The sequence below is a fragment of the Loxodonta africana genome, chromosome 4 (genome assembly GCF_030014295.1).
Source record: "Loxodonta africana isolate mLoxAfr1 chromosome 4, mLoxAfr1.hap2, whole genome shotgun sequence".
NCBI classification, from domain to species: domain Eukaryota; kingdom Metazoa; phylum Chordata; class Mammalia; order Proboscidea; family Elephantidae; genus Loxodonta; species Loxodonta africana.
In genome coordinates, this window is record NC_087345.1 from 124,250,761 (window position 1) to 124,278,072 (window position 27,312).

At 39.6% G+C, this 27,312-nt stretch overlaps 2 protein-coding genes across 7 annotated transcripts in view; one reads left to right on the plus strand and one right to left on the minus strand.

Annotated features, from left to right (window-relative positions):
* PLBD1 (phospholipase B domain containing 1) overlaps positions 1 to 21,114 on the plus strand; it is an 82,761-nt gene extending 61,647 nt beyond the window's left edge. For 3 of the 4 annotated variants that reach the window (XM_023554546.2, XM_023554555.2, XM_010595078.3), the window contains exons 7-11: positions 3,063 to 3,263; positions 3,371 to 3,511; positions 15,066 to 15,251; positions 15,921 to 16,027; positions 19,762 to 21,114. In XM_023554546.2, the coding sequence (XP_023410314.1) occupies positions 3,063 to 3,263; positions 3,371 to 3,511; positions 15,066 to 15,251; positions 15,921 to 16,027; positions 19,762 to 19,944 (818 nt within the window). In that variant the 3' untranslated portion in view covers positions 19,945 to 21,114. Of the gene's footprint in view, positions 1 to 3,062; positions 3,264 to 3,370; positions 3,512 to 15,065; positions 15,320 to 15,920; positions 16,034 to 19,761 lie in introns of those variants that run through there. The other variant, XR_002787064.2, reaches the window with a different exon arrangement.
* Positions 21,115 to 22,184: 1,070 nt separating this feature from the next.
* Positions 22,185 to 27,312, minus strand: part of ATF7IP (activating transcription factor 7 interacting protein) — a 119,954-nt gene continuing 114,826 nt past the window's right edge. For all 3 annotated transcript variants that reach the window (XM_023554539.2, XM_010595070.3, XM_064284547.1), the window contains one exon: positions 22,185 to 25,631. In XM_023554539.2, coding sequence (XP_023410307.1) covers positions 25,212 to 25,631 — 420 coding nt within the window. In that variant the 3' untranslated portion in view covers positions 22,185 to 25,211. The remainder of the gene's footprint in view (positions 25,632 to 27,312) is intronic.

Below are 27,312 nucleotides of genomic sequence, written 5' to 3' on the forward strand. Positions count from 1 at the left end.
AAAGATCAGACAGCCAGGTACATGTGGGCATTTTCCACAAGTCTGAGAAGTGATGCGGTCTCTCCTCAGCAGTGGGAAGAAGCTGAGCAGAAAGGCTGTGTATGCTGCAAATGTGTTACTTTACTAAAAAAAAAAAAAAAAGGAAGAAAGTGAGGAAAGAAAAAGAAGAGTTACTGAAATGCCACATCCATCTGTGTTAAAATCAAATGGCAACAAGACATTTCAAAGCAAAATATATTATATAATTGGATTAATATTATTGTATCAGATAACAACAACAACAAAAAAAAACCCAACCAGTAGCCAATGAGTGGATTCTGACTCATGGCAACCACATGTGTGTCAGAGTAGAACTGCACATAGGATATTCAATGGCTGTGAACTTTGAGAAGCACATCGCCAGGCTTTTCTTCCAAGGTGCGTCTGGCTGGATTTGAACTACCAAACTTATGGTTAGTAAATGAGCACTCAGCTATTTGTACCATCCTATTGCTGAGTAAAAAATAACCCCCAAACTTTGTAGCTTAAAACAATACGTGGTTATTACTGCCTTTGAGTCCACAAGTCAGCTAAGTGGTTCTTTATAGAGTAAATGTCTCCGCTGAGCACACTCATGGGTCTGTGGTTGGTTGCGGGATCTTGGATGAACTCTCTTACATATTGGGGATTGGTCAGCTACAGATTAGCGTTGGCTGAGATGGCTGGGCCCTCCTCTGTGCAGTCTCTCATGCTACAGACTGGGCTAGACTGGGCTTGTTTATAAGGTTTACAAGATTACAGAAGAATGAGCAAAAACATGCAAGGTCTCCTGAGGCCCGCACTCAGAACTCACACAGTGACACTTCTGTCACACTCTTCTGTCACACTCTGTTAAAAAAAACTGAGCCAAATTACCAATCCAGGCCAGATTTAAGAGGTGGGGAAATAGATAACACCTCTTGACGGAAGGAGCTGCAAAGTCACCTTGCAAAGGATACGGATAGAGAGAGGGGTGAAAAATTGCAGCTCAGCTATTTTTATAATCATGATCCACGTACTGACCCTGAATTGTGTGTTATGTCCTTGATCAACACTGATCACATGCCGACAGTTCTAAATGTTCTGTGTGCTTCCCTATCAGACTCTTCTTTTCTAGAAAGAAGGGGTGTGTTTTTCTGCATCCTCTGGGTTTTGGAGCAAGCTAATACATGCAATGGGCAAATGGGCGTATTGTAAATGCACTCGATAGGATAATAAGAGTAAACCCTCTGGACTGTACTAAGCAATTGATTTAAATGGCATCAGAGGAGAGTGGTCACTTTATTTTTGTGATTAGAATTTTTTTTACGTCTTGGAACATGATTTATTAACTGAAAGAGTTCTCTTTTATTTCTTTATTAAATTCAGCAAGAAGCTTACTAAAAAAAATGTTATTAGCAGGCTGGCTTTCATAAAACACTAACGTGTATCATTTTCTCCTCAACTAAAATTTATAGTCTGCCTTCCAAAGCTGCTAATGACGGATGAGAGCAAGAAGATAGTCTTACATAGTCAAAGAATATTTATTTCTCTTAAAATGCAATGTCTCATGACTGTGTCCCCTCTCTGAGCCTTCTCCTTGTTATCTCAAACTCTAATCTATAGAATCAGCCTCCTTGACTTTAGTTTTCCAAGTCAATTTATCCTTTGTTCCAGAACTCTGGGTGGCTTACATTTTTCCATCGCCCAGTCTATTTAACTAGCACCCTTGCTCGTGAATGAAACACGACTTGTAACCTGTTGGTGTTTACTCACACATATCGGAGAAAGCCTGCCCTCTAGTGTCCGTAGAGGTTGTTACAGTAAGGGGTGAGAGCAAACGTACCCTGCCAGAAATATGGCATGACATCCTAGGGGGATTTTGCTACCAGAGAGCATGCTCAAGACTGCCAAGTAAGGTTGTACAGTTTGAGCACTGCAAATGGGTCCCAGCCTGAGAAGTGAATGAATAACCGCTGAAATCCATCCTGAACTCTACCAAGCCATGTACCCTGATGTCTGGACTGTGTCTGCCAAGGAGCCCTGGTGGCACACTAAGTAAGTGCTCAGCTGCTAACCAAAAAGTCAGCCTGCTCCACGGGATAAAGATGTGGCAGTATGTTTCTGTACATATTTATAGCATTGAAATCCCTGTGGGTCAGTTCTACCCTGTCCTGTAGTGTTGCTATGAGTTGGAATTGAATCGATGGCAGTTGGTTTGGTTTTTGTGTGTGTGTGTGTGTGTCTGACAAGAGGACATACCCATTAAAAATTCACTCAATCGTGCCATCCACTGACCAAACCTTGTACCCACCTGGAGTATGTAACTTTTCTGATTCACACAAACCTCTCTATAGGCTAATGGCGGCCTTGAGGAAGCTCATTAAAAGTTAATTGGACACTGTTCTCATCATGTAACCTTCCTACTCAGAAATTTTCAGAAATTAAAATTAGAGCTGAATGACATCACTTGGCCCCATTTTATCAGAGTAAAAAAGAGGGAGAATTGCCAAGTTATTCAGTGGCAGTGCAGGGAACTAAAATGCAGGCCTTCCGACTTAGCTTTGGCTTTCGGGTAACCCCTTTATTTGATGTCATTCTAGGCTCACAGTAGGTGTGCAATGGCATGTAAGCTCGTTATATAAAAATTGGAAAATGCAAAAACCGTAAAATGAAATCAAAGAAGGCATCCATATTCTTACTAGCCAACTGTGCTAATAACCCTCCATAATAAAAAGTTCTTCTGCAAAACCCTAGCAAGTGGGGATTTATTTCTGTTTATCATTTTGGAAGCTTCGAAAAGACCTGATTTAGCAGCTTAAAAATGTAGTATATTTTTGTCATCCTCAATCATAAATCAGAAGTTCTCCATGGAGAGAAAACCCAGCAGTGGCGGTCCACTGCCACCTCCATAAGCAGCAATTGGGTAATAGCCACAGAGCTGAACCAAGGCTCAGGATAACACTGATGCTTTTTGCAAAATGTATGTAGAGTTCTGTGCTCTTAATGATGGTTCAAAGTCCTGTGTATACATGAGCTTATTTGTATGTTTGTCTTTCCTGTAGGGTTTTTGGAGTCTCTGGATGACTTTTACATTCTTAGCAGTGGTTTGATATTGCTGCAGACCACAAACAGTGTGTTTAACAAAACTCTACTAAAGCAAGTGGTACCCCAGTCTCTCCTGGCCTGGCAAAGAGTCCGTGTAGCCAATATGATGGCAAATGGTGGTAGGAAGTGGGCAGAGATCTTTTCAAAATACAACTCTGGTAAGTGGCCCTCCGGGATAACTTTTAGGCATGTGTGTAAATTTAGATTTGGGGTTAACAAGTAAAGCCATATCCATGCCCTGCCTTCACGTCTCCTGATATTTCAGGCACCTATAACAATCAATACATGGTCCTGGACCTGAAGAAGATAGAGCCAACATACAGCCTTGGCGATGGCACTCTGTACATTGTGGAACAAATTCCGACTTATGTCGAATATTCTGAACAAACTGGAGTTCTACGGAAAGGTACTTTCTTCATGCTGGAAGTCTGGAAGTGTGATGAGTATGTATATGTGTGTGCATGTATGGTGGGAAGTGTATAGTGGGGAAGAAATGATGGGGGTGCTATTGCCAGTTACGCTGGAAAAGAATTACCAGGTTTAGCCTAACGTGTAAAAACCTCGACCTCAAACTATTATGCTACTGTGTGCAGATTCATAAATGAATTGGGCTTTTACTACCTTACGGCTTCTCACGACTGTAATATTACCTTCTCTCCCTGGGTTGCTTGGAAACCCTGGTGACGTAGTGGTTAAGTGCTGCGGCTACTAACCGAAAGGTCAGTAGTTCAAATCCACCAGGCGCTCCTTGGAAATTCTATGGGGCAGTTCTACTCCGTCCTGTAGGATCACTATGGGTCGGAATCAACTCAACAGCAACAGACTTGGCCCTGAATTCCTGGGTAAAGCTGACAGTTCATACTGACCAAGAAATTGGAAAAGTAAGGATACAGGACACAAAATCCCTGCCCTGAAGGAATGCACAGTCTAGGGTAGCAAGACATACACAGCAGCCATTGAAACTCAGAATGCTAAGAGCAGTAGTAAAGTCAGGTGTAGCAAGCCCAGTGGTGAGTCTGAAGAGGGCACCACTGTCAATGGGAGAGATCGGGGTAGGCAGTTTTGGAGAGCAAGGTCATAGCACAGTCATTTGAAACCCAGGTTCTGGAGTCACACTGCCTGGGTTTGAATCTTTGCTTCCCAAAGTCTCGAGAAAACCAATCTCTTCAAGCCTCACTTTCTTCACCTGTAAAACACCATAGTCGTTGAAAACATTAAGTGAAATAAGTCAGTCATGAAAAGACAAATATTATATGAAATATCTAGAATAGGCAAATGTGTAGAGACCAAAGTTTATTAGTGGTTAAAGAAGCCCTGGTGGGGCAGTGATCAGCAGTTCAAATCCACCAGCTGCTCCTTGGAAACCCTATGGGGCAGTTCTACTCTGTCCTATAAGGTCGCTATAACTTGGAATCACTCGACGGCAACAGGTTTGGTTTATTTGTTGTTGTCGTTGTTAGGTGCATTTGAGAAGATTTCTGACTCACAGCAACCCCGTGTGACAGAGTAGAACTGTCTCATGGGGTTTCCTAGGCTGTAATCTTTACAGGAGCAGATCGCCAGGTCTTCCTCCCTCAGAGTCTCTGGGTGAGTTCAAACAGCTGTCCTTTTGGTTAACAGCCGAGCTCTTAACTACTGCGCCACAACAACAACAACAACCAGTGGCCAAAACGAGGTGGAAAGGGGAAGTCGTCGCTTAGGGGACACTGAGCTTCTGTTAATGATGATGGAAAAATTTGGAAACAGATAGTGATGGTGATGCTTACACAACATGATGAATGTAATCAGCGTCACTGAGTTGTAAATATAAAGATTGTTGCCTTGGCAAATATTTCGTTATATATATATGTGCGTGTATGTATAGGTTTGGGTTTATGTATGTGTGTGTGTATATATATATATATAAAATGGAGGAAACCCTGGTGGCATAGTTTTTAAGTGCTTTGCTGCTAACCAAAAGGTCAGCAGTTTGAATCCACCAGGCACTCCTTGGAAACTCTATGGGGCAGTTCTACTCTGTCCTATAGGGTCACTATGAGTCAGAATCGACTCAACGGCAATGGGTTTTATATATAATGGAAACCCTGGTGGCTTAGTGGTTGAGAGCTATGGTTGCTAACCAAAAGGCTGGCAGTTCGAATCCACCAGGTGCTCCTTGGAAACTCTATGGGGAGGTTCTACTCTGTCCTATAGGGTTGCTATGAGTTGGAATCAACTCAACAGCAATGAGTTTGGTTTTGTTGTTTTTTTTTTAATATATATAATTTTACCACAATTAAAAAACTGGCTAAGAAGATTTTTTTTTAACACCATACAGATCCACAATCACTTATTTGCGTTTTGAAAACCGAGAACTAAAACCAAAAGTTTTTGTTTTGTCCTATTTAGTAGCAAAATCTGACCTGATTTGGACTCAGTTGGCAGCAAAAAGTGATGCGAACTGTCTATTGATAGTCTTTATTCCCTCCTAGAGCAACTACTTACACATTAGGCTACAGAAAAATCAATCCTTGGTTATGAGATACTCCCCACTGGGAGCATAATGTCATATATAATACATGAACTCCGTTGTTCTAAAATCTGAAAAACCCTCAATTCTGAAATATGTCTGGCCCTTGGGAGTTTTTGGACGTGGGAAGGTAGACCCTTAAAATTCCATAGGTTGTCACAAGAATTGAATGAGATAATTCTTGTAAATTCTCCAGCACAGTGCTGGCATATAGCTAGCACTCTTATCTTGCATTGGGCATAGTGCCTGGCATACACGGTAAGTCCTTGCTGCTGTTTGTTTAATAAATGAAAGTAGAGATGACATCCAAGCGAAGATTTAAAGGCTAAAAAGGAGCTCATCTATTTGACAAGGGGACAAGATCATTTCAGGCAGAGTCAATCACACTTATGAAGGAATGGCACATGAACCTGGGGTGTTGTGATTGAGAAAGCTAGAGGGGGAGTCTCTGGATGATACAAATGGTTAAATGCTCTGCGGCTAGCTGAAGGTTTGGCAGTTTGAGTGCAGAGGTGCCTCAGAAGAAGGGCCTGGTGATCTAGTTCTGAAAAAATAGCCACTGAAAATCCTATGGAGCAGAATTCTCCTCTGACACACATGGGGTCATCGCGAGTCAGAATCATAAGATGGAAGATAGGTACAACACTTGCTGCCATCGAGTCAGTTCCAACTCATAGCGACCCCACCTGTAGTGCTCAGAACTGGCCCCCCATCGGGTTTCCAAGGAGCCGCTGGTGGATTTAAACTGCCGACCTTTTGGTTAGCAGCCAAGCATTTAACCACTGTGCCACCAAGGTAGGTAGTGAAGGAAAATGTCAGCCTTGTAAACCCTGCTAAGCAGCTTAGGTTTGATCGTTTACCAAATGGAAGATTTAACAAGGGAGAATAGACTAGAGGTGGGAGAAAGGAGACTAGTTAGGAGACTATACAAGATATCAGCTGATAGACAAACAGGGAAAGAACCGTGATAAATTGGGGATCAGGGCCTGATGTTCAGTTTCCCAGATCCTCAAAATTGATTTTTTATGGCACTTGGAGTGCGCCATCTCAGTGGAGAAAGGCTCACACCAACTAAATGCAGTTACGTGTAACACAGACTTCAGTTAATGTGGGAACTTCAATTGCCGAGCAGATCAGATGCTACTTAGGGGCAGATTTACCTTCTCTTCTTGTAGAAAAATCCATTTGAGAAGTCAGATCACTAGGCAGTTTATTGGTAAGAATGGCAGTTCAAAAATGAGAATGTAACTGTGTGGCTTGAAGGCTGGTCCCATCTAGCTCAAAAGAGCCAATAATAGAATGCATCAAGACGGAGATGCTGGGAGAAGCAGGCCAATTAGCCAGAGGACTTTTCTTTTTTCAACTGCGGCTGATAATAAAATGGTGGATTCTGGTTCTTTGAGATTCCATTCTAGATTCCATAAAGAAAACTATCTGGGACTACAAAAAGGCTGATCTGTCTATATTTGGGCAGGTGCGATTTGCCCAAATAACAAAGAGATATCATATAACCATTTTTAAAAAGTCCCCCACTGTGTTGGCATCTCCTGTCTGGAGGGGAGATAGGAGGGTAGACAGGGTTAGAAACTGGCAAAATTGTCACGAAAGGAGAGACTGGAAGGGCTGACTCATTAGGGGGAGAGTAAGTGGGAGTATGGAGTAAGGTGTATATAAGCTTATATGTGACAGACTGACTTGATTTGTAAACTTTCACTTAAAGCACAATAAAAATTATTTAGGAAAAAAAAAAGTCCCCCTAACTTCCTAGCATTTGGCAGCAATTGTGATATGGTGAAAGAAGTCCTGTGTTTCTTTAGTCAGAAGGCATGTATTCGGTATCTTATCAAGTTTTGTGAGGCATTTAGCCTTTCTGAACTTCTGCTTCTTTCTTTATACAACAGTTAAAAAGGGAGGAAGGCAGATATGGGCCAAGAGAAGAGTATGGGGATGGGAAAGCATTCCCCAAGTGGCGGAGACGTTCCTATGTCAGCTGATTGTTCTGCAGGCGATAACCCAGGCCTCTGTAATCTGGAATGTTCCTGAAATGCTACTTTTACTAGCGCTGTGTCACATGTTTTAGTGCTTAGTGACTGATGGTTTGTGAGACTTTGGTATACTAGGAAGCTTTGAATAAAGCTGAGCCTTTATGAGCTTAGAGTCAAAGGAGTTAAAGCCTTCTGGGAGTTTGAAGAGTTATCTCCAATCCCCTTACATTATGGACTACCCCTGACCCTCTGCCAAAAACAATTGGAGGAGCCAAGATGGCGGACTAGGCAGACGCTACCTCGGATCCCTCTTACAACAAAGACACGGAAAAACAAGTGAATCGATCACATACATAACAATCTACGAACCCTGAACAACAAACTCAGATTTAGAGACAGAGAATGAACTAATACGGGGAAGCAGCGATTGTTTCCAGAGCCTGGAGCCAGCGTACCAGTCAGGTACGGCACAAGCACAGAGAGCGGCTCCACCCTCCTGAACTAACCCCGGGAGGGGGACCAGCCGGTTCCACGGGAGGCGTGGGACGCAGCCCGGTAGGAGAAGTCCCCGGGAGGCAGTGACTGGCCTTGGAGCAGAAAGAGCAGCATCCGAGCCGGGGAACCGTCCCGCAGGGATTTGGACTGGACGCAGCGGATTTTCTGGAAAAACTAGTTTCCCAGTGATGGCTCAGAGACAACAATCCATATCAAACCACTTAAAGAAGCAGACCATGACAGCTTCTCCAACACCCCAAACAAAAGAATCAAAATCTTTCCCAAATGAAGATACAATCTTGGAATTATCAGATACAGAATATAAAAAACTAATTTACAGAATGCTTAATGATATCACAAATGAAATTAGGATAACTGCAGAAAAAGCCAAGGAACACACTGATAAAACTGTTGAAGAACTCAAAAAGATTATTCAAGAACATACTGGAAAAATTAATAAGTTGCGAGAATCCATAGAGAGACAACATGTAGAAATCCAAAAGATTAACAATAAAATAACAGAATTAGACAACGCACTAGGAAGTCAGAGGAGCAGACTCGAGCAATTAGAATGCAGACTGGGACATCTGGAGGACCAGGGAATCAACACCAACATAGCTGAAAAAAAATCACATAAAAGAATTAAAAAAAATGAAGAAACCCTAAGAATTATGTGGGACTCTATCAAGAAGGATAACCTGCGGGTGATTGGAGTCCCAGAACAGAGAGGGGGGACAGAAAACACAGAGAAAATAGTTGAAGAACTCCTGACAGAAAACTTCCCTGACATCATGAAAGACGAAAGGATAGCTATCCAAGATGCTCATCGAACCCCATTTAAGACTGATACAAAAAGAAAAACACCAAGACATATTATCATCAAACTCACCAAAACCAAAGATAAACAGAAAATTTTAAAAGCAGCCAGGGAGAAAAGAAAGGTTTCCTTCAAGGGAGAATCAGTAAGAATATGTTCTGACTACTCAGCAGAAACCATGCAGGCAAGAAGGGAATGGGACGACATATACAGAACACTGAAGGAGAAAAACTGCCAGCCAAGGATCATATATCCAGCAAAACTCTCTCTGAAATATGAAGGCGAAATTAAGATATTTACAGACAAACACAAGTTTAGAGAATTTGCAAAAACCAAACTAAAGCTACAAGAAATACTAAAGGATATTGTTTGGTCAGAGAACCAATAATATCAGATATCAGCACAACACAAGGTCAAAAAACAGAACGTCCTGATATCAACTCAAATAGGGAAATCACAAAAACAAATTAAGATTAATTAAAAAAAAAAAATACACATAACAGGGAATCATGGAAGTCAATAGGTAAAAGATCACAATAATCAAAAAGAGGGACTAAATACAGGAGGCATTGAACTGCCATATGGAGAGTGATACAAGGCGATATAGAACAATACAAGTTAGGTTTTTACTTAGAAAAATAGGGGTAAATAATAAGGTAACCACAAAAAGGTATAACAACTCTATAACTCAAGATAAAAACCAAGAAAAACGTAACGACTCAACTAACATAAAGTCAAGCACTATGAAAATGAGGATCTCACAATTTACTAAGAAAAATGCCTCAGCACAAAAAAGTATGTGGAAAAATGAAATTGTCAACAACACACATAAAAAGACATCAAAATGACAGCACTAAAAACTTATTTATCTATAATTACCCTGAATGTAAATGGACTAAATGCACCAATAAAGAGACAGAGAGTCACAGACTGGATAAAGAAACACGATCCATCTATATGCTCCCTACAAGAGACACACCTTAGACTTAGAGACACAAACAAACTAAAACTCAAAGGATGGAAAAAAGTATATCAAGCAAACAATAAGCAAAAAAGAAGAGGAGTAGCAATATTAATTTCTGACAAAATAGACTTTAGACTTAAATCCACCACAAAGGATAAAGAAGGACACTATATAATGATAAAAGGGACAATTGATCAGGAAGACATAACCATATTAAATATTTATGCACCCAATGACAGGGCTGCAAGATACATAAATCAAATTTTAACAGGATTGAAAAGCGAGATAGATATCTCCACAATTATAGTAGGAGACTTCAACACACCACTTTCGGAGAAGGACAGGACATCCAGTAAGCTCAACAGAGACACGGAAGATCTAATTACAACAATCAACCAACTTGACCTCATTGACTTATACAGAACTCTCCACCCAACTGCTGCAAAATATACTTTTTTTTCTAGCGCACATGGAACATTCTCTAGAATAGACCACATATTAGGTCATAAAACAAACCTTTGCAGAGTCCAAAACATCGAAATATTACAAAGCATCTTCTCAGACCACAAGGCAATAAAACTAGAGATCAATAACAGAAAAACTAGGGAAAAGAAATCAAATACTTGGAAAATGAACAACACCCTTCCGAAAAAAGACTGGGTTATAGAAGACATTAAGGAGGGAATAAGGAAATTCATAGAAAGAAACGAGAATGAAAATACTTCCTATCAAAACCTCTGGGACACAGCAAAAGCAGTGCTCAGAGGTCAATTTATATCAATAAATGCACACATACAAAAAGAAGAAAGAGCCAAAAGCAGAGAACTGTGCCTACAACTTGAACAAATAGAAACTGAGCAACAAAAGAATCCATCAGGCACCAGAAGAAAACAAATAATAAAAATTAGAGCTGAACTAAATGAATTAGAGAACAGAAAAACAATTGAAAGAATTAACAAAGCCAAAAGCTGGTTCTTTGAAAAAATTAACAAAATTGATAAACCATTGGCTAGACTGACTAAAGAAATACAGGAAAGGAAACAAATAACCCGAATAAGAAACGAGAAGGACCACATCACAACAGAACTAAATGAAATTAAAAGAATCATTTCAGATTATTATGAAAAATTGTACTCTAACAAATTTGAAAACCTAGAAGAAACGGATGAATTCCTGGAAAAACACTACCTACCTAAACTAACACATTCAGAAGTAGAACAACTAAATAGACCCATAACAAAAAAAGAGATTGAAACGGTAATCAAAAAACTCCCAACAAAAAAAAGCCCTGGCCCGGACGGCTTCACTGCAGAGTTCTACCAAACTTTCAGAGAAGAGTTAACACCACTACTACTAAAGGTATTCCAAAGCATAGAAAATGACGGAATACTACCCAACTCATTCTATGAAGCCACCATCTCCCTGATACCAAAACCAGGTAAAGACACTACAAAAAAAGAAAATTATAGACCTATATCCCTCATGAACATTGATGCAAAAATCCTCAACAAAATTCTAGCCAATAGAATCCAACAACACATCAAAAAAATAATTCACCCTGATCAAGTGGGATTTATACCAGGTATGCAAGGCTGGTTTAATATCAGAAAAACCATTAATGTAATCCATCACATAAATAAAACAAAAGACAAAAACCACATGATCTTATCAATTGATGCAGAAAAGGCATTTGACAAAGTCCAACACCCATTTATGATAAAAACTCTTACCAAAATAGGAATTGAAGGAAAATTCCTCAACATAATAAAGGGTATCTATGCAAAGCCAACAGCCAATATCACTCTAAATGGAGAGAACCTGAAAGCATTTCCCTTGAGAACGGGAACCAGACAAGGATGCCCTTTATCACTGCTCTTATTCAACATCGTGTTGGAAGTCTTAGCCAGGGCAATTAGGCTAGACAAAGAAATAAAAGGTATCCGGATTGGCAAGGAAGAAGTAAAGTTATCACTATTTGCAGATGACATGATTATATACCCAGAAAACCCTAAGGAATCCTCCAGAAAACTACTGAAACTAATAGAAGAGTTTGGCAGAGTCTCAGGTTATAAAATAAACATACAAAAATCACTTGGATTCCTCTACATCAACAAAAAGAACACCGAAGAGGAAATAACCAAATCAATACCATTCACAGTAGCCCCCAAGAAGATAAGATACTTAGGAATAAATCTTACCAAGGATGTAAAAGACCTATACAAAGAAAACTACAAAGCTCTACTACAAGAAATTCAAAAGGACATACTTAAGTGGAAAAACATACCCTGCTCATGGATAGGAAGACTTAACATAGTAAAAATGTCTATTCTACCAAAAGCCATCTATACATTTAACGCACTTCCGATCCAAATTCCAATGTCATATTTTAAGGGGATAGAGAAACAAATTACCAATTTCATATGGAAGGGAAAGAAGCCCCGGATAAGCAAAGCACTACTGAAAAAGAAGAAGAAAGTGGGAGGCCTCGCCTTACCTGACTTCAGAACCTATTATACAGCCACAGTAGTCAAAACAGCCTGGTATTGGTACAACAACAGACACATAGACCAATGGAACAGAATTGAGAACCCAGACATAGATCCATCCACGTATGAGCAGCTGATATTTGACAAAGGACCAGTGTCAATTAACTGGGGAAAAGATAGCCTTTTTAACAAATGGTGCTGGCATAACTGGATATCCCTTTGCAAAAAAATGAAACAGGACCCATACCTCACACCATGCACAAAAACTAACTCCAAGTGGATCAAAGACCTAAACATAAAGACTAAAACGATAAAGATCATGGAAGAAAAAATTGGGACAACCCTAGGAGCCCTAATACAAGGCATAAACAGAATACAAAACATTACCAAAAATGATGAAGAGAAACCCGATAACTGGGAGCTCCTAAAAATCAAACACCTATGCTCATCTAAAGACTTCTCCAAAAGAGTAAAAAGACCACCTACAGACTGGGAAAGAATTTTCAGCTATGACATCTCCGACCAGCGCCTGATCTCTAAAATCTACATGATTCTGTCAAAACTCAACCACAAAAAGACAAACAACCCAATCAAGAAGTGGGCAAAGGATATGAACACACATTTCACTAAAGAAGATATTCAGGCAGCCGACAGATACATGAGAAAATGCTCCCGATCATTAGCCATTAGAGAAATGCAAATTAAAACTACGATGAGATTCCATCTCACACCAGCAAGGCTGGCATTAATCCAAAAATCACAAAATAATAAATGTTGGAGAGGCTGCGGAGAGATTGGAACTCTCATACACTGCTGGTGGGAATGTAAAATGGTACAACCACTTTGGAAATCTATCTGGCGTTATCTTAAACAGTTAGAAATAGAACTACCATACAACCCAGAAATCCCACTCCTAGGAATATACCCTAGAGATACAAGAGCCTTCATACAAACAGCTATATGCACACCCATGTTTATTGCAGCTCTGTTTACAATAGCAAAAAGCTGGAAGCAACCAAGGTGTCCATCAACGGATGAATGGGTAAATAAGTTGTGGTATATTCACACAATGGAATACTACGCATCGATAAAGAACAGTGACGAATCTCTGAAACATTTCATAACATGGAGGAACCTGGAAGGCATTATGCTGAGCGAAATGAGTCAGAGGCAAAAGGACAAATATTGTATAAGACCACTATTATAAGATCTTGAGAAATAGTAAACCTGAGAAGAACACATACTTTTGTGGTTACGAGGGGGGGGAGAGGGGGAGGGTGGGAGAGGGTTTTTTACTGATTAATCAGTAGATAAGAACTGCTTTAGGTGAAGGGAAAGACAACACTCAATACATGGAAGGTCAGCTCAATTGGACTGGACCAAAAGCAAAGAAGTTTCTGGGATAAAATGAATGCTTCAAAGGTCAGCGGAGCAAGTGCGGGCGTCTGGGGAACATGGTTTGCGGGGACTTCTAAGTCAATTGGCAAAATAATTCTATTATGAAATCATTCTGCATCCCACTTTGAAATGTGGCGTCTGGGGTCTTAAATGCTAACAAGCGGCCATCTAAGATGCAGCAATTGGTCTCAACCCACCTGGAGCAAAGGAAAATGAAGAACACCAAGGCCACATGACAACTAAGAGCCCAAGAGACAGAAAGGGCCACATGAACCAGAGACCTACATCATCCTGAGACCAGAAGAACTAGTTGGTGCCTGGCCACAATCGATGACTGCCCTGACAGGGAGCACAGCAGAGGACCCCTGAGGGAGCAGGAGATCAGTGGGATACAGACCCCAAATTCTCATAAAAAGACCAAACTTAATGGTCTGACTGAGACTGGAGGAATCCCGGCGGCCATGCTCCCCAGACCTTCAGTTGACACAGGACAGGAACCATCCCCGAAGACAACTCATCAGAAATGAAAGGGACTGGTCAGCGGGTGGGAGAGAGACGCTGATGAAGAGTGAGCTAATTATATCAGGTGGACACTTGAGATTGTGTTGGCAACTCTTGTCTGGAGGGGGCATGGGAGGATAGAGAGAGAGGGAAGCCGGCAAAATTGTCAAGAAAGGAGAGACTGAAAGGGCTGACTCAAGAGGGGGAGAGCAAGTGGGAGTAGGGAGTGAGATGTATGTAAACTTATATGTGACAGACTGATTGGATTTGTAAATGTTCACTTGAAGCTTAATAAAAGTTATTAAAAAAAAAAAATGAGGTTAACTGCCCAAGACCCTAGCTGAATAGCCCTAAGCCTGGGGTTCAAGTTTTTTGATACTCAGTGCTGTGTTCTTCCACTATCCTGTGATTAGCACCTGGCATCTACCCCTTCAGGGCCACATTTTGAAACCATCTTTTGGCATTTCCGTAACCACATTCACTTAGATGAGCTCCCGGACTACTTTGCGTTATTTGCTCTATAGAGAATAAGGTTATTTCCTGGTTTACAGATGACTTTACAAGATTTGGGTAAAAATCAAAGAATTCTGACACTCTTCTTCCCTAGTGGAATAACGTGGAGGTATAAAGGATTGGTTTGGCTGACAGTGTTCACATTCAAAGTTTTCTATACAGTATCATTATGTAATTATACATCTGTGCCAATTCTCCAAATAATCATTAATAACTTACTTTGTTCATTCCCTCTCTTTTCTGTCTCTCTCCCTGTTGTCTCCACTCTTCCTCCCCTTCCATTCCAAATCAGGATACTGGTCCTCCTACAACATTCCTTTCCATGAAAAAATCTACAACTGGAGTGGCTATCCACTGTTAGTTAAGAAGCTGGGTTTGGACTACTCTTATGAAATGGCTCCACGAGCCAAAATCTTCCGGCGCGATCAAGGAAAAGTGACTGATATGGCATCTATGAAATATATCATGCGATACAACAGTACGTAGCACATTTCTCAAGACTCATTCTTCAAAACTCCTTTTCTTCCCCTTGGATAAAGAATTCATGTAAGTTTATCATCTCTATAATAAAAGAAATTATAACAAGTTATTGAATTAAGAATTTAGTATTCAGTTAATACAAGAAATAGAATTTTGTCCTCATTTATCACAGGGAAGAAGATTCTTCAGATTTTTTAGTCGAAAAGACTTTATGGAAAACCAGAAGTAACCCATGCGGGGTACTTCCCCCACCCCCCAACACAGGTTCCCTTTCAAGGTCAAAGCAGCTTTAAAAAAAAAAGTAAATACGTTTAGTTTTTTGAACACTATCAAAGTCAAATTTGTATTTCTTTGGTTGGAAAAATTCTCTCGCATGCTGCTGATTCATGCACATTTATCCTCTATTGCCTCTCTTCTACCCACTCTTCACCAAGCAAGATTCCTGAGGGCAGGCTGGGCCTAGGGCAGGGTATTAGCAATTGAGCCTTTGTTATGTTGAGTACAAGCCAAGGGAGACTTCTGTATCTGGGAGCAGGTTGGGATGAGGAGGTCTGTGAGGAGTATACTCTGATTACCTAGGCTTTGACAGGTCCAAAAAGCTTACTGTGGCTGAGCGTATCTCAGAACAGCCAGTACTCATTCTTTTCCCCATCATTTTGTTTCCTAGATTATAAGGAGGATCCTTATAGTAACGGCGATCCCTGTAATACCATCTGCTGCCGTGGGGACCTTGCCTCAGCTAACCCAATCCCTGGAGGTTGCTATGACACAAAGGTAACATGTTATTGACTTCTGAATTTCGTTTCCACCAGCACTTAGACTTACTCTAAGGCGAAGGTGCTGAGAAGATTTTTGTGGTATAAAGTACAGTACTGTCTCTAACCATAAACTTAATTCAGGAATCAGCTTTTTCAGAGATTCTGATGGCAGGTCCCATTGCCTAACTTTAAGTCTCTGCTCTGCCACTTAATAAAACTGTTTGTTTCCTCATCTGTAAAATGGAAATAAGAGTGTTTAACTCATAGTATCATTGTGAAGAATAAACAGTTAGTATCTGTAAAATGTTTAGAGCAGTACTTAGTGGGTTATTTGTAGATGTAAATAATCATGATGGTCATCATGACGATCGTAAGTTTTCACCAGACAGGCCCAAAGTCCAAAGAACATATTATTGAGAGCAGTGCGATTTCACATTAGACATGAATTGAATTTAGCTGAAAGAACAACTATTGGACCAGATGTCCTAAGCACTAAAGGGTTTTCCCTTTTTTTTTTTAGAATTGGTAAGCGCTGCAGTGTGTCTCTTAATATAAATGATAAATAGATGTGCAGTTGTGTGCTGAAGCTTGTACAGGCTTGTGAAATCCAGTTGTTAAAGCCAGTTGATTATCACATTGATAGGTTGAAATTGGCCATGGGGAGTATTTACACTACAGAAAATGAGCAAACAGTACCAATCCCTCAGAGAGCTGGTTGTTAAACATTTATCTGCACAGCATTGGACCTGGGTTATTCAGGGGATGAGATAGCCATTTGGTTGATGGAGAAACAAAATCATTCTACCACATCGTTTTGCACTTTTGGCTTGGGCATGTTCTTTCATTTGCATCACTGAAAAAACCATTGCTGTTGAGTGTATTCTGACTCATAGCGACCCTATAGGACAGAGTAGAACTGCCCCATAGGGTTTCCATAGAGCGGGCTGGTAGATTAGAACTGCCAGCCTTTCGGTTAGTGGCTGTAGCTCTTAACCACTGCACCACCAGGGCTCCAATTGCTAGTCCTAAATTCTGGAAGGAACCTGTTAGGAGTTGACCATTCCATCTCAGAATGGTCTCAGAAAACTATGCACAAGAATGCCAACCCCACACATTACTTTCCATCAGCCGAAAACCCTGGTGGCGCAGTGATTAAGAGTTCGGCTGCTACTATTTACAACAGCAAAAAGATGAAAGCAACCAAGGTGCCCATCAACGGATGAATGGATAAATAAATTATGGTATATTCACACAATGGAATACTACGCACAGATAAAGAACAGTGAGGAATCTGTGAAACATTTCATAACATGGAGGAACCTGGAAGGCATTATGCTGAGTGAAATCAGTTGCAAAAGGACAAATATTGTATAAGACCACTATTATAAGAACTTGAGAAAACAGTTTAAACTGAGAAGAAAACATTCTTTTGCGGTTACGAGAGGCGGGGAGGGAGGGTGGAAGAGAGGTACTCAGTAATTAGATAGTAGATAAGAACTACTTTAGGTGAAAGGAAAGACAGCACACAATACAGGGGAGGTCAGCACAATTGGACTAAACCAAAAGCAAAGAAGTTTCCTGAATAAACTGAATGCTTCGAAGGCCAGCGTAGCAGGGGCAGGGGTCTGGGGACCATGGTTTTAGGGGACATCTAAGTCAATTGGCATAATAAAATCTATTAAGAAAACATTCTGCATCCCACTTTGAAGAGCGGCGTCTGGGGTCTTAAATGCTAGCAAGCAGCCATCTAATATGCATCAATTGGTCTCAACCCACCTGGATCAAACAAGAATGAAGAACACCAAGGACACAAGGTGATTACGAGCCCAAGAGACAGAAAGGGCCACATGAACCAGAGATTACATCATCCTGAGACCAGAAGAACTAGATGGTGCCCAGCTACAACCAATGACTGCCCTGACAGGGAACACAACAGAGAACCCCTGAGGGAGCAGGAGAGCAGTGGGATGCAGACCCCAGATTCTCATAAGACCAGACTTAATGGTCTGAGACTAGAAGCACCTTGGTGGTCATGGCCCCCAGACCTTCTGTTGGCCCAGGACAGGAACTATTCCCGAAGCCAACACATGGATTGGACTGGACATTGGGCTGCTGAGGAGTGAGCTTCTTGGATCAGGTGGACACTTGAGACTATGTTGGCATCTCCTGCCTGGAGGGGAGATGAGAGGGTGGAGGGGGTTAGAAGCTGGTGAAATGGACATGAAAAGAGAGTGGAGGGAGAGAGCAGGCTGTGTCATTAGGGGGAGAGTAATTGGGAGTGTGTAGCAAGGTGTATATGGGTTTTTGTGTGAGAGACTGACTTGATTTGTAAACTTTCACTTGAAGCACAATAAAAATTATTAAAAAAAAAAAAAGAGTTCAGCTGCTAACCAAAAGGACAACGGTCGGACTCCACCAGTTGCACTTTGGAAACCTTATGGGGCAGTTCTAGTCTGTCCTGTAGGGTCACTATGAGTCTGACTCAATGGCAATGGGCTTTTTTCTTTTAATGCCTAAACATATTTTAGGATAGTCTGAGTTCCAATCAACCTACTTTTTAGCTATGTGATAGGACAGCTTTAGCCTTAATGATTCTCTATACTTTTGTTGTATGACGTAAAAAAAAAAAAAAAAAATAGTGGATGTGGAGAATCTGGCACATTCAAAGCCCCAGTGAATGTTTTGTATTTATTTGCTTTTAATAGTATTTTTGAACATTCAATGAAGTGTGAGAAAAGTGCTCTCTCGGTGCCACAATACACAAAGAAAATTATCTCTACTGCCTTGCCTGGGAGAAGGCAATCCAAGCTCCCATCTGCCAAATTTCACTGGGAAGGAGCCTACCATTTTTTCATCAAAAAAGGTTCTGCTGAAAGATATATTTTAAAAATCTCTCTCTTTAGAATAGAGGCAAAAATCAGAATTTTTAAGACATTTTCCTCCCCATCTAAGGTCAAGATCTGCTGCTACCCAGTGTTTAGGTGTTCTTGAGAACCATGGCTCTCACTTTTTTATAGTGAGTTCCTTCTAGTTTAAAACTCTTGTTACTGCCCTGATTAATAATTTTTGTTGTGACTGCTCTATGCACTGCTCTAAGGATTTGCTCTCACTTATCCTCATGACAAAGTAGTACAACCAGAATGCTCCTTAGAAGGATGGCGAGACTGCATCTTACATACTTTGGACATGTTGTCAGGAGGGATCAGTCCCTGGAGAAGGACATCATGCTTGGCAGAGTACAGGGTCTGCAGAAAAGAAGAAGACCCTCAACGAGGTGGATTGGCACAGTGGCTGAAACAATGAGCTCAAGCTAACAACATTTGTGAGGATGGCGCAGGACCAGGCAGTGTTTCGTTCTGTTGTGCATAGGGTTGCTATGAGTCAGAACCAACTCGACGGCACTTAACAACATCCTCATGACAACTCTATGTAGTAATTAGTTCCATTTTACAGATGAGAAAACTGAGTCACGGAGGGGTTAAGTAATTTGAAGTTTTGGCGCTAGAATTCTGAACATGAGTAATCTGACTATAGACCTCACACTTTCAGCTATGTTAATTTAACACTAGTCATTTCACATGTGGATGCCAAATGGATACAGAAGAGTATTATATAAAGGCATGTGGAATCTTACAAGAAAATTTTGTTTTAATAGGGGCTAATACTGTGACTTTGGAGAAAGAGGAAAAAAAGCCATGGATTTCGCTTTTTTAAATGGTTTTCTAAAATGTCTCCTTCCTCTTTTTCCAGGTGGCAGACATGTATCTAGCATCGGAGTACACAGCTTATGCCATTAGTGGTCCCACTGTACAAAATGGCCTCCCTGTTTTTCACTGGAATCGTTTCAACAAAACTCTCCATCATGGTATGCCAGAGGCCTACAACTTTGATTTTGTCACCATGAGACCAATTTTGAAACCTGACAGAAATTGAAAGATGGAGATGAGTAAACAGAGGCTGCAAATAAGATACCAAAGGCATTATTTTAGCTATATTTTCCCTTCAGAATTAATCTTAATAAAATATAATAAATTCAGTTTGTCACTCTATACCACGGATTCTGTTTTTAATAGCACTGTAGAAGTAACATTAAATATGACAAACAACGATACCAGGCTTCAGCATACAAGATTATGTACCACAAGAGGGTAGAACTGCTCCCTGGCTCACCGAAGTACATATTCCCTTTTTATGCCTGGCCACATGGTTAGACCCTATTCTCCCATGTTCCCTTAGGTAGTGGTGTTAGGTGACCAAGTTCTAGCCAGTAGAATCAGAGGTGGAATAAGTGCCATTTCCAGACTCAGCACACAAGAACCTTTACTCTTCCATGCTCCTTCCCCTTCCTCTAGCTGGATATCTCAACGACAAAGCCATAGGGGATGATGGAGTTGTGATTTTTCGGTTATTAACAGGAATTAGTTGAGTGTTTTGGTAGTGCAGGTTAGGTGTACAATACAGCAAAGGCACAAACAACAAAAAATAAGTTAACACTTATCCAATATAGCAAGAGAACATATGGTACATGCAGCCCACTAAAGAGTTCTTCCATTAATTAAAAGCACCGTATCCTGTCGGGCAGCAGGTCTGCACGGAAACTTTTCTTTGAATGTTGGAGAACTGCATGTTGTTTTGAGAGCCATAGAATTACCAAGCAGGTTGAACAAACATACTGTATAGTAGTATGTGGTTGTTAGTTGCCGTCAACTCCAACTCATGGAGAGCCCATGTGGACCCCCATGTGTGCAGAGTAGAACTGCTCAGGGTTTTCAAGGCTGTGACGTTTTCAAAACAGATTGCCAGGCCTGTCTTCCAAGGTGCCTCTGGATGGGTTCGAACCGCCAACCTTTCAGCTAGTTGTCAGGTGATTTTTAACAAAACGGGAGATTTTCAAAACAGAAACACAAAGGCTGAGAACAATCAGAATGAATCAAAGAGTACTCAGAATGTTAAAAACCCAGTAGTTTATTTCAAAGTATAAATTTCAGGCTTGCTGGACAAAATCCCACTACAGTTAACACTTATACAGACACCACTCTACTGTACACTTAAAAAAGAAAAAAAAAACCTTCAAAACCTAATAAAAATAGGGCAACTTACCCAGTTGATATCAGACAGGTCTTACACTGACTTCTTATTTACACTTTCAGGTGCAATAAAGAAAAATCAGGATGCAAATTCTCTACAAAGGATTTATATTTAATTTTGAAATGGTTGATAAAACAGTAAAGTCAGGATCCTCAAAAGGTCTGACTGCCCAGTTTACCTTATTTACAAACAAAACTTAAAAAAGACAGCATTTAAATATAAATGATGGATACTTGGCTGACTCTACAAATAAGAAACAAAGAAAAACTTATTTTAACAAGAAAAAATAATTTGAATGAGAAGACAGAACATGTGTTTTGTATCATCCTCTTCCTCCCCATTGGTTGGCTCAAGGGGACGAATGAGATTCAGAAAGCAGGTGTGTCTGCCACACTAACAAAACACCTTATGAGAATTGGTCTTTTTTCTTTTTGCCCCTTCCCACCACAGAAGGCATCATTTGCCCAGGAAATAGTAAGGAAGGCAGAATCATACACTGATTTTAGATAAAGTTATTTGCAATAATCTAATACTGGGACATGGTTTTACTGGAAATCAGAATAAAATGGGCTATGATGTGTCAGTGATGAAATTAAAATAAGAAAAATAATCATAGGATGCTGAAATAGCCCAAGAAGCAAAGTCGGGGAGAACTCTTGGAAGGTCTTTGCAGTACTCTACTGTGCTAAGATCACAGTATATAAGGTAAGAGATGACGATACCACAGGCATTACTCTGTTGATCTTGTACAGTACTGGAAAACTTATGGAACTAGATATATGCATATCATGCAATATTAACACTAACCTTGCTGCATAAATGATTGAGAATATTTAAAGCAAACGGGCAAACAATAAAAAAAATCTTACTGTATCCAGTACAGTAAGACTGTATGGTTCAATCAGCCTAAGGAGTTCTGCAGACATATGCACCCAAGTAAGATTCTAAGCTCCCTGCTTTTGGTCATCTTTTTCCAGGTATTATCTGGCAATGGAGATGGGGAGGGGAGGGGGAGGGGGAGAGGGGGAGGGGAGGGGGAGAGGGGGAGGGGAGGGGGAGAGGGGGAGGGGAGGGGGGGAGGGGGGGAGGGGAGTAGGGAAGCAAATGGTCTCTCAACAAATAATTCACTTTTCAAGGAGAACGCTCTACTCTCCACTGCTCTCCTAAACTTACACTGTGTTAAATAGTATATAGTATCCTGCATATTTTTTAAAGTGAGTCCACAGAAATAGAGGGATATAGTTATCACATAAAGTTAACTGTTAACAGATACTTCCTTTGAATGCTGTTTATAAATTTACTGGCAAGAACACAATTTTAAAAAGAGGTTTAGTCACACTTAAAACAGGGTGAAAATTACTCTGACAAAGTGCAAAGTTGAGAGCAATAAACATGACCGTTAACGTTAAATGCCATATAAACATCCTACATTTCAGGTTGAAGTATCAGAAGTTTCCAAGATTTCCAACAGGGCAATACTTACACAAGTATTGTCAGTCTAAAAAGGTTGCAAACTTGTATTCCCCAAATGGGATAACTGAGCTTATTTGTAATACTCTGTGAAAAGGTACTGTGAGATAAAAAAAAAAAAAAAAAGGTACCATGGAGTGTGAACTGCTACTAAAAAGTCTGTTTTAACTAGCTATTTCTAGCTGTGTCCTCCATTCTCTCTCCCAAAAGAGACAGCTAAATAAAAAGCCAGCGCTCAGCAACCTTACAACCTGCCCCAAATGACTGCTTAGAATTCTGGCCTGGTACCTTCTATCTAGTATATCTAAAACAGCTGTTGCCGATAAATTCCACAGCACACTAATCTGAAAAGCCCGTATACTTTTTCTTTAAACCATTGCAATCGTCTCTTTATACCTTCCTTCCACTATCTGGAATAAAAACTTTTAAGTTTTTTTTTCAGGTTACTATTTGAGATCTTTTTTTTTCCTTTGAGAGAAAACACAATATAGGCTAAAATAATGAAATATTTTCATTCTACTGGGCCTTCTCACCTGATTATATAATGCTATGAAAGCTTTTTTTTTTTTTTAAGGGCTAGGCTAGGTAAGCAAATGGTTGTCACATGACCATGAAACAGGCCAACAGAGAACAATTTTGAACATAAGCTTTCTAATTCTGTACACAGGAATCATCTTGAACACAATCAAAATTGAAACCATTGTAGGTAAGAATTTATATACATGCAGACATAGACAGGTGTTCCTAAACATCCAGGAGATCATCAATTTCTCCATTTTCGAAATGCCCACTGTCATGACACTGACATCCTCTTTACCATCATCATTAAAATTAGTCCTAGAATGAGTAAACATCTACATAGCTGGTTGCCAAATTTAAGTCATGAAAACCTAATTAGCAGTGTGGTCATTTTTTAAAAGTGAAAGGAAGGTTTCAGAGCACTGACATTTTGGCAATCTGTGGCCTTTCTTCAGCATCAATCAAACTTCACAACTAAGATGACAGTACATGACCTTTAGTGAAAGGGAACTTTCTCTAAAGAGAACTTTATAATCTGAATAATTCCTAATATAATACAAACCATCAAAGTTGCAAACAAAACAATACTAATAGCAGGGATAGCTCCCTCCTACAATTTCAGGAAAAATAAATGACTAATTTATTTTGAGAAGGAAGAAATAAGAAGTCAAGTATGGCAAGGGGCAGGTGACTTGAAAAGCTATTTCACAAACTCTGTGAATTCTTTTAAAAATATTCCCCATCATACCCTCATCCTCAAACTTACCCTGGCTCTCCTGTCCTAAACTATCTACACTCAAACACTGAGCTGATAACCAGTACGGCTGGCACCCATATTAAAATCCATGATTTAAGCTGAATTCTATTAACTTTGAAGAGGAATGGAGTTACACAGGAGTTTATATCTAATTGTTACAGAAAATGACCCCAAAGGGTATACTTTAATCTCTATTCAAAACTGACACAGGGTAAAAATGAGACTCAACTTGGCACCATCAAAACAAAGTTCAAAGGTTAAAACAGGAAAATTGATAAGGGAATAAAGAGAACAGTGAGCTCTCCCTTTGATACTTTAGTTTACTGTACTTTCTGAATTTTACCACTTCCTTTGAAAGAACGCTAGGTTTCGATGATAAAGTGAACTAAAATTTCTTTCATAATCTCTAGCACACTGTAAAACATTGATAATAAAACACGTTTGAAGGAAAAGTTTCTTAGACAATCTGGTGTTCTCTTGGTCCACTTTACAGAGTCAATTTAGATAGTGACCCAAAATAAAAGCATATATATTCTTACAGAAGAAAATAGTAAGTCAAACTTCTGAAATTAAATGTAGTGACACCACAGGTGGGAATATATATAAAAGTCTTGGTTTAAAATTACTTGAGGGACTAAGGGTGTATTTGCTGAAGACAAGAGAGGAATGAAGGGTGAAGGGCTGGAAGGGAAGAGTAAACAACAATGGACATAATGGCCGTGTTTATTTTTGTAGTCTTTAAGGCACAAAATAAATTTAAAACACCAGATGAGGAAAAGAAGGGGCCATCGCAGATCTTTTTCACCTGATAAACAACCCAGTAGAGACAAAAGATGAACAGATTCTTTCCTGTGTTCAAATTAACCTATTTTAAACTACTCAGCCATTTTTCTTTTTATTTATTTCTTTGGGTTTTGTTTAGATTCAGTATAAATCATTCACTATGATCCTACAGATCCCTCAGAAGGAGAATCATATCATGCCAGTTACATACCTCAGATCCTTTGATCTACTTTGCTAGAAAAGAGGTAAATCTGAGAATGAAAGTGGAAGATTCCACTGCAAGAAACATGTAAATACGGAAAAAATACACAAACACCCACAAACCTTTCCCAGCCTGAAAACTAAAAGCAAGGTGCACATTTACATTTCAAGACCTTGAAGCCTGAATTGTCCAGGAAAATAGATTCTTGCTTTATAGGCTGGGTTTATTTTACTTTTGGTTAAAAACAAATGTAGTGTATAGACACATCTGTTCGAGAAATCTTGCAGAATGTTGATTTTACAGTGGGTATCATGCACAAGATTAAAAACAGACTAAAAAGTAGAACTTTTGAAAGAGGAACAGAGATAAAGGCTCCAAGGTTTAACTGCTCTGGGAAGAAGAGATCACATCCGTTGACTGAGGATCACAGAAAGGTCCAAATCGTCCATAAATATCCTTGGCTCGTACCGCAAAGTAGTACTTGCTGCCAGATACAAACTGGGTGAGAGTACATGCCATGGGCAAAGGAAGTGCCTTTACTTCCCCAATCTTTTTCCACTGTGAGGGCACAGTGGCACTGGGTTCCTCATGATAAGCATAGAGATGGTAGCTGTCAACAGTGGCACAGCTTCGATCCACCTCCAGGACACTCCATGACAGTACAATGCCATTTTGACTCTGAACTCGCGCTAACTTCAAGTGTGGCTTCTGAGGCAGAGATGTGCTGGCAGCTTCTGGGGGCAGACGCTGTGGTTGTGGGGCTTCTGGTAAGGGTGCTGGGTGCACAGGGCGTGGGGGCTCCTAACAAAAGAAAAAGAGCCACATTAATTTCTAATGATCAAAGAAAGAACCGTTTCAGAATGCTAGAAATACAACACCTTAGAGATCATACAGAGAGAAAATTTTACATCAAGAATTTTGGTTAGTACATGCCTTCTGAGCATACCAAATTTGGCAACATTTAACAAAATAATTTATTATTTAATTCTCTCTATGCTACAGACTATCATTTTAGTATAACGCAACATTTTTTAATATCATAGGTAGCAGGCTATCACACGAAACTTGAGAATTCAATTATATTTTCATTTTAGGCTGTTTTTACATAGAAAGATAATACCATATTCTTATAAAAAAAAAAGCACATTTAATGCCAAATGGTTCCTATGTTCTCAGGACTCTGCCAGTCTGTGTGAAAGAGGTGACATTTAAATTGGACGTTGAAAATAGGCTTAGAGACATAAAAATTGTGTACCTTTCAGTCAGTGGGTAAAAACACGAGCAAAACCATGGGAATGGGAAAATAAGGGGATTTATGGGCAAGAACAAGTATTAACTTTTTCTTGGACACAGACTATGTGAAAACAGTCAAAGATAAATCTGGAAAGGTTGGCGGAGGCCAGACACTGAAAGCCCATGAATAGTAAGCTTAGGAAGACATGCTGATTTGTCTAACACTGGGACATCGTCATCATCATCATCATCAGATCTGGGCTTTAAAAGTACATGTAGCAATTTCTTCAAGGAAGATTACAGTAAGAGCCAGGAACTAGGGATGTGAGTGATTTTCTTTTTCCAAGTAGAATGTATCATTGTTCACTGCCTTTATATTGGAAGTATACAAAAAATAAGATACCCTAACTGAAATTCATTATATAAAAAAGGTTTTAATATATATATATATAATTGTGATAATTTGCATATACTGAATAGTGAATTTTGAGAAGGGTATGATGGTATCTTTTTAATCTTCATACCTTTTCGAAGTTTAGTAGCAGTGATTTGCACAGTGATAACCTAAAAAGAATATGCTGAATAATTCCATAGAATGCATATGTATTTCTGAAATTCATACACCTGGTGCAAAAAATCATCTACACATCTGGAAAAATGTACAGTTCATAGTTAAGACAAAAAAAAAAAGTTACAGAAATCAAATTTACTTACACTGATTACTGAAAGTTGAAGCAGAAATTGAGTACTGTCTATGTTGATGTATTTCAAGTTATCTTTTTTACCCCAAAATAACATCAAATAAACATACAGTTAGCAAGATGAAAAAGAAGATAGCTAAATCCTTGAACTTTGATTGGAGGGGGCACAGGAGTTTAAGAAGTTTGACCATAGTTTAAAAGGCTGTAATATCCACTGTAATTGTTAAAATTCTAGGATTCTAAATCTATTCAATTTTGTTTGTTTTGATTTTGCCATTGCAATGAGGTTTTTATTAAAGTTTTACAGATTAATTGTTGAAGTTTGGTGATAGTATGTGGAGACCATTACCATTATATTATTCTCTCTACTTTCATATATGTTTGAAAACTCAAATGTAAAGTGTTTAAACATTACATTAAAATAAAACTAAAAAAAAGAATGCTTCTTCCCAAGAGATACACAGTTTATTCTAAGACAATAACATGGGATTCTATTTAAGGAAGGAAGAGAGGCAGACAGACAAGCTGGCTTTGCTTGGTTGTCAAAT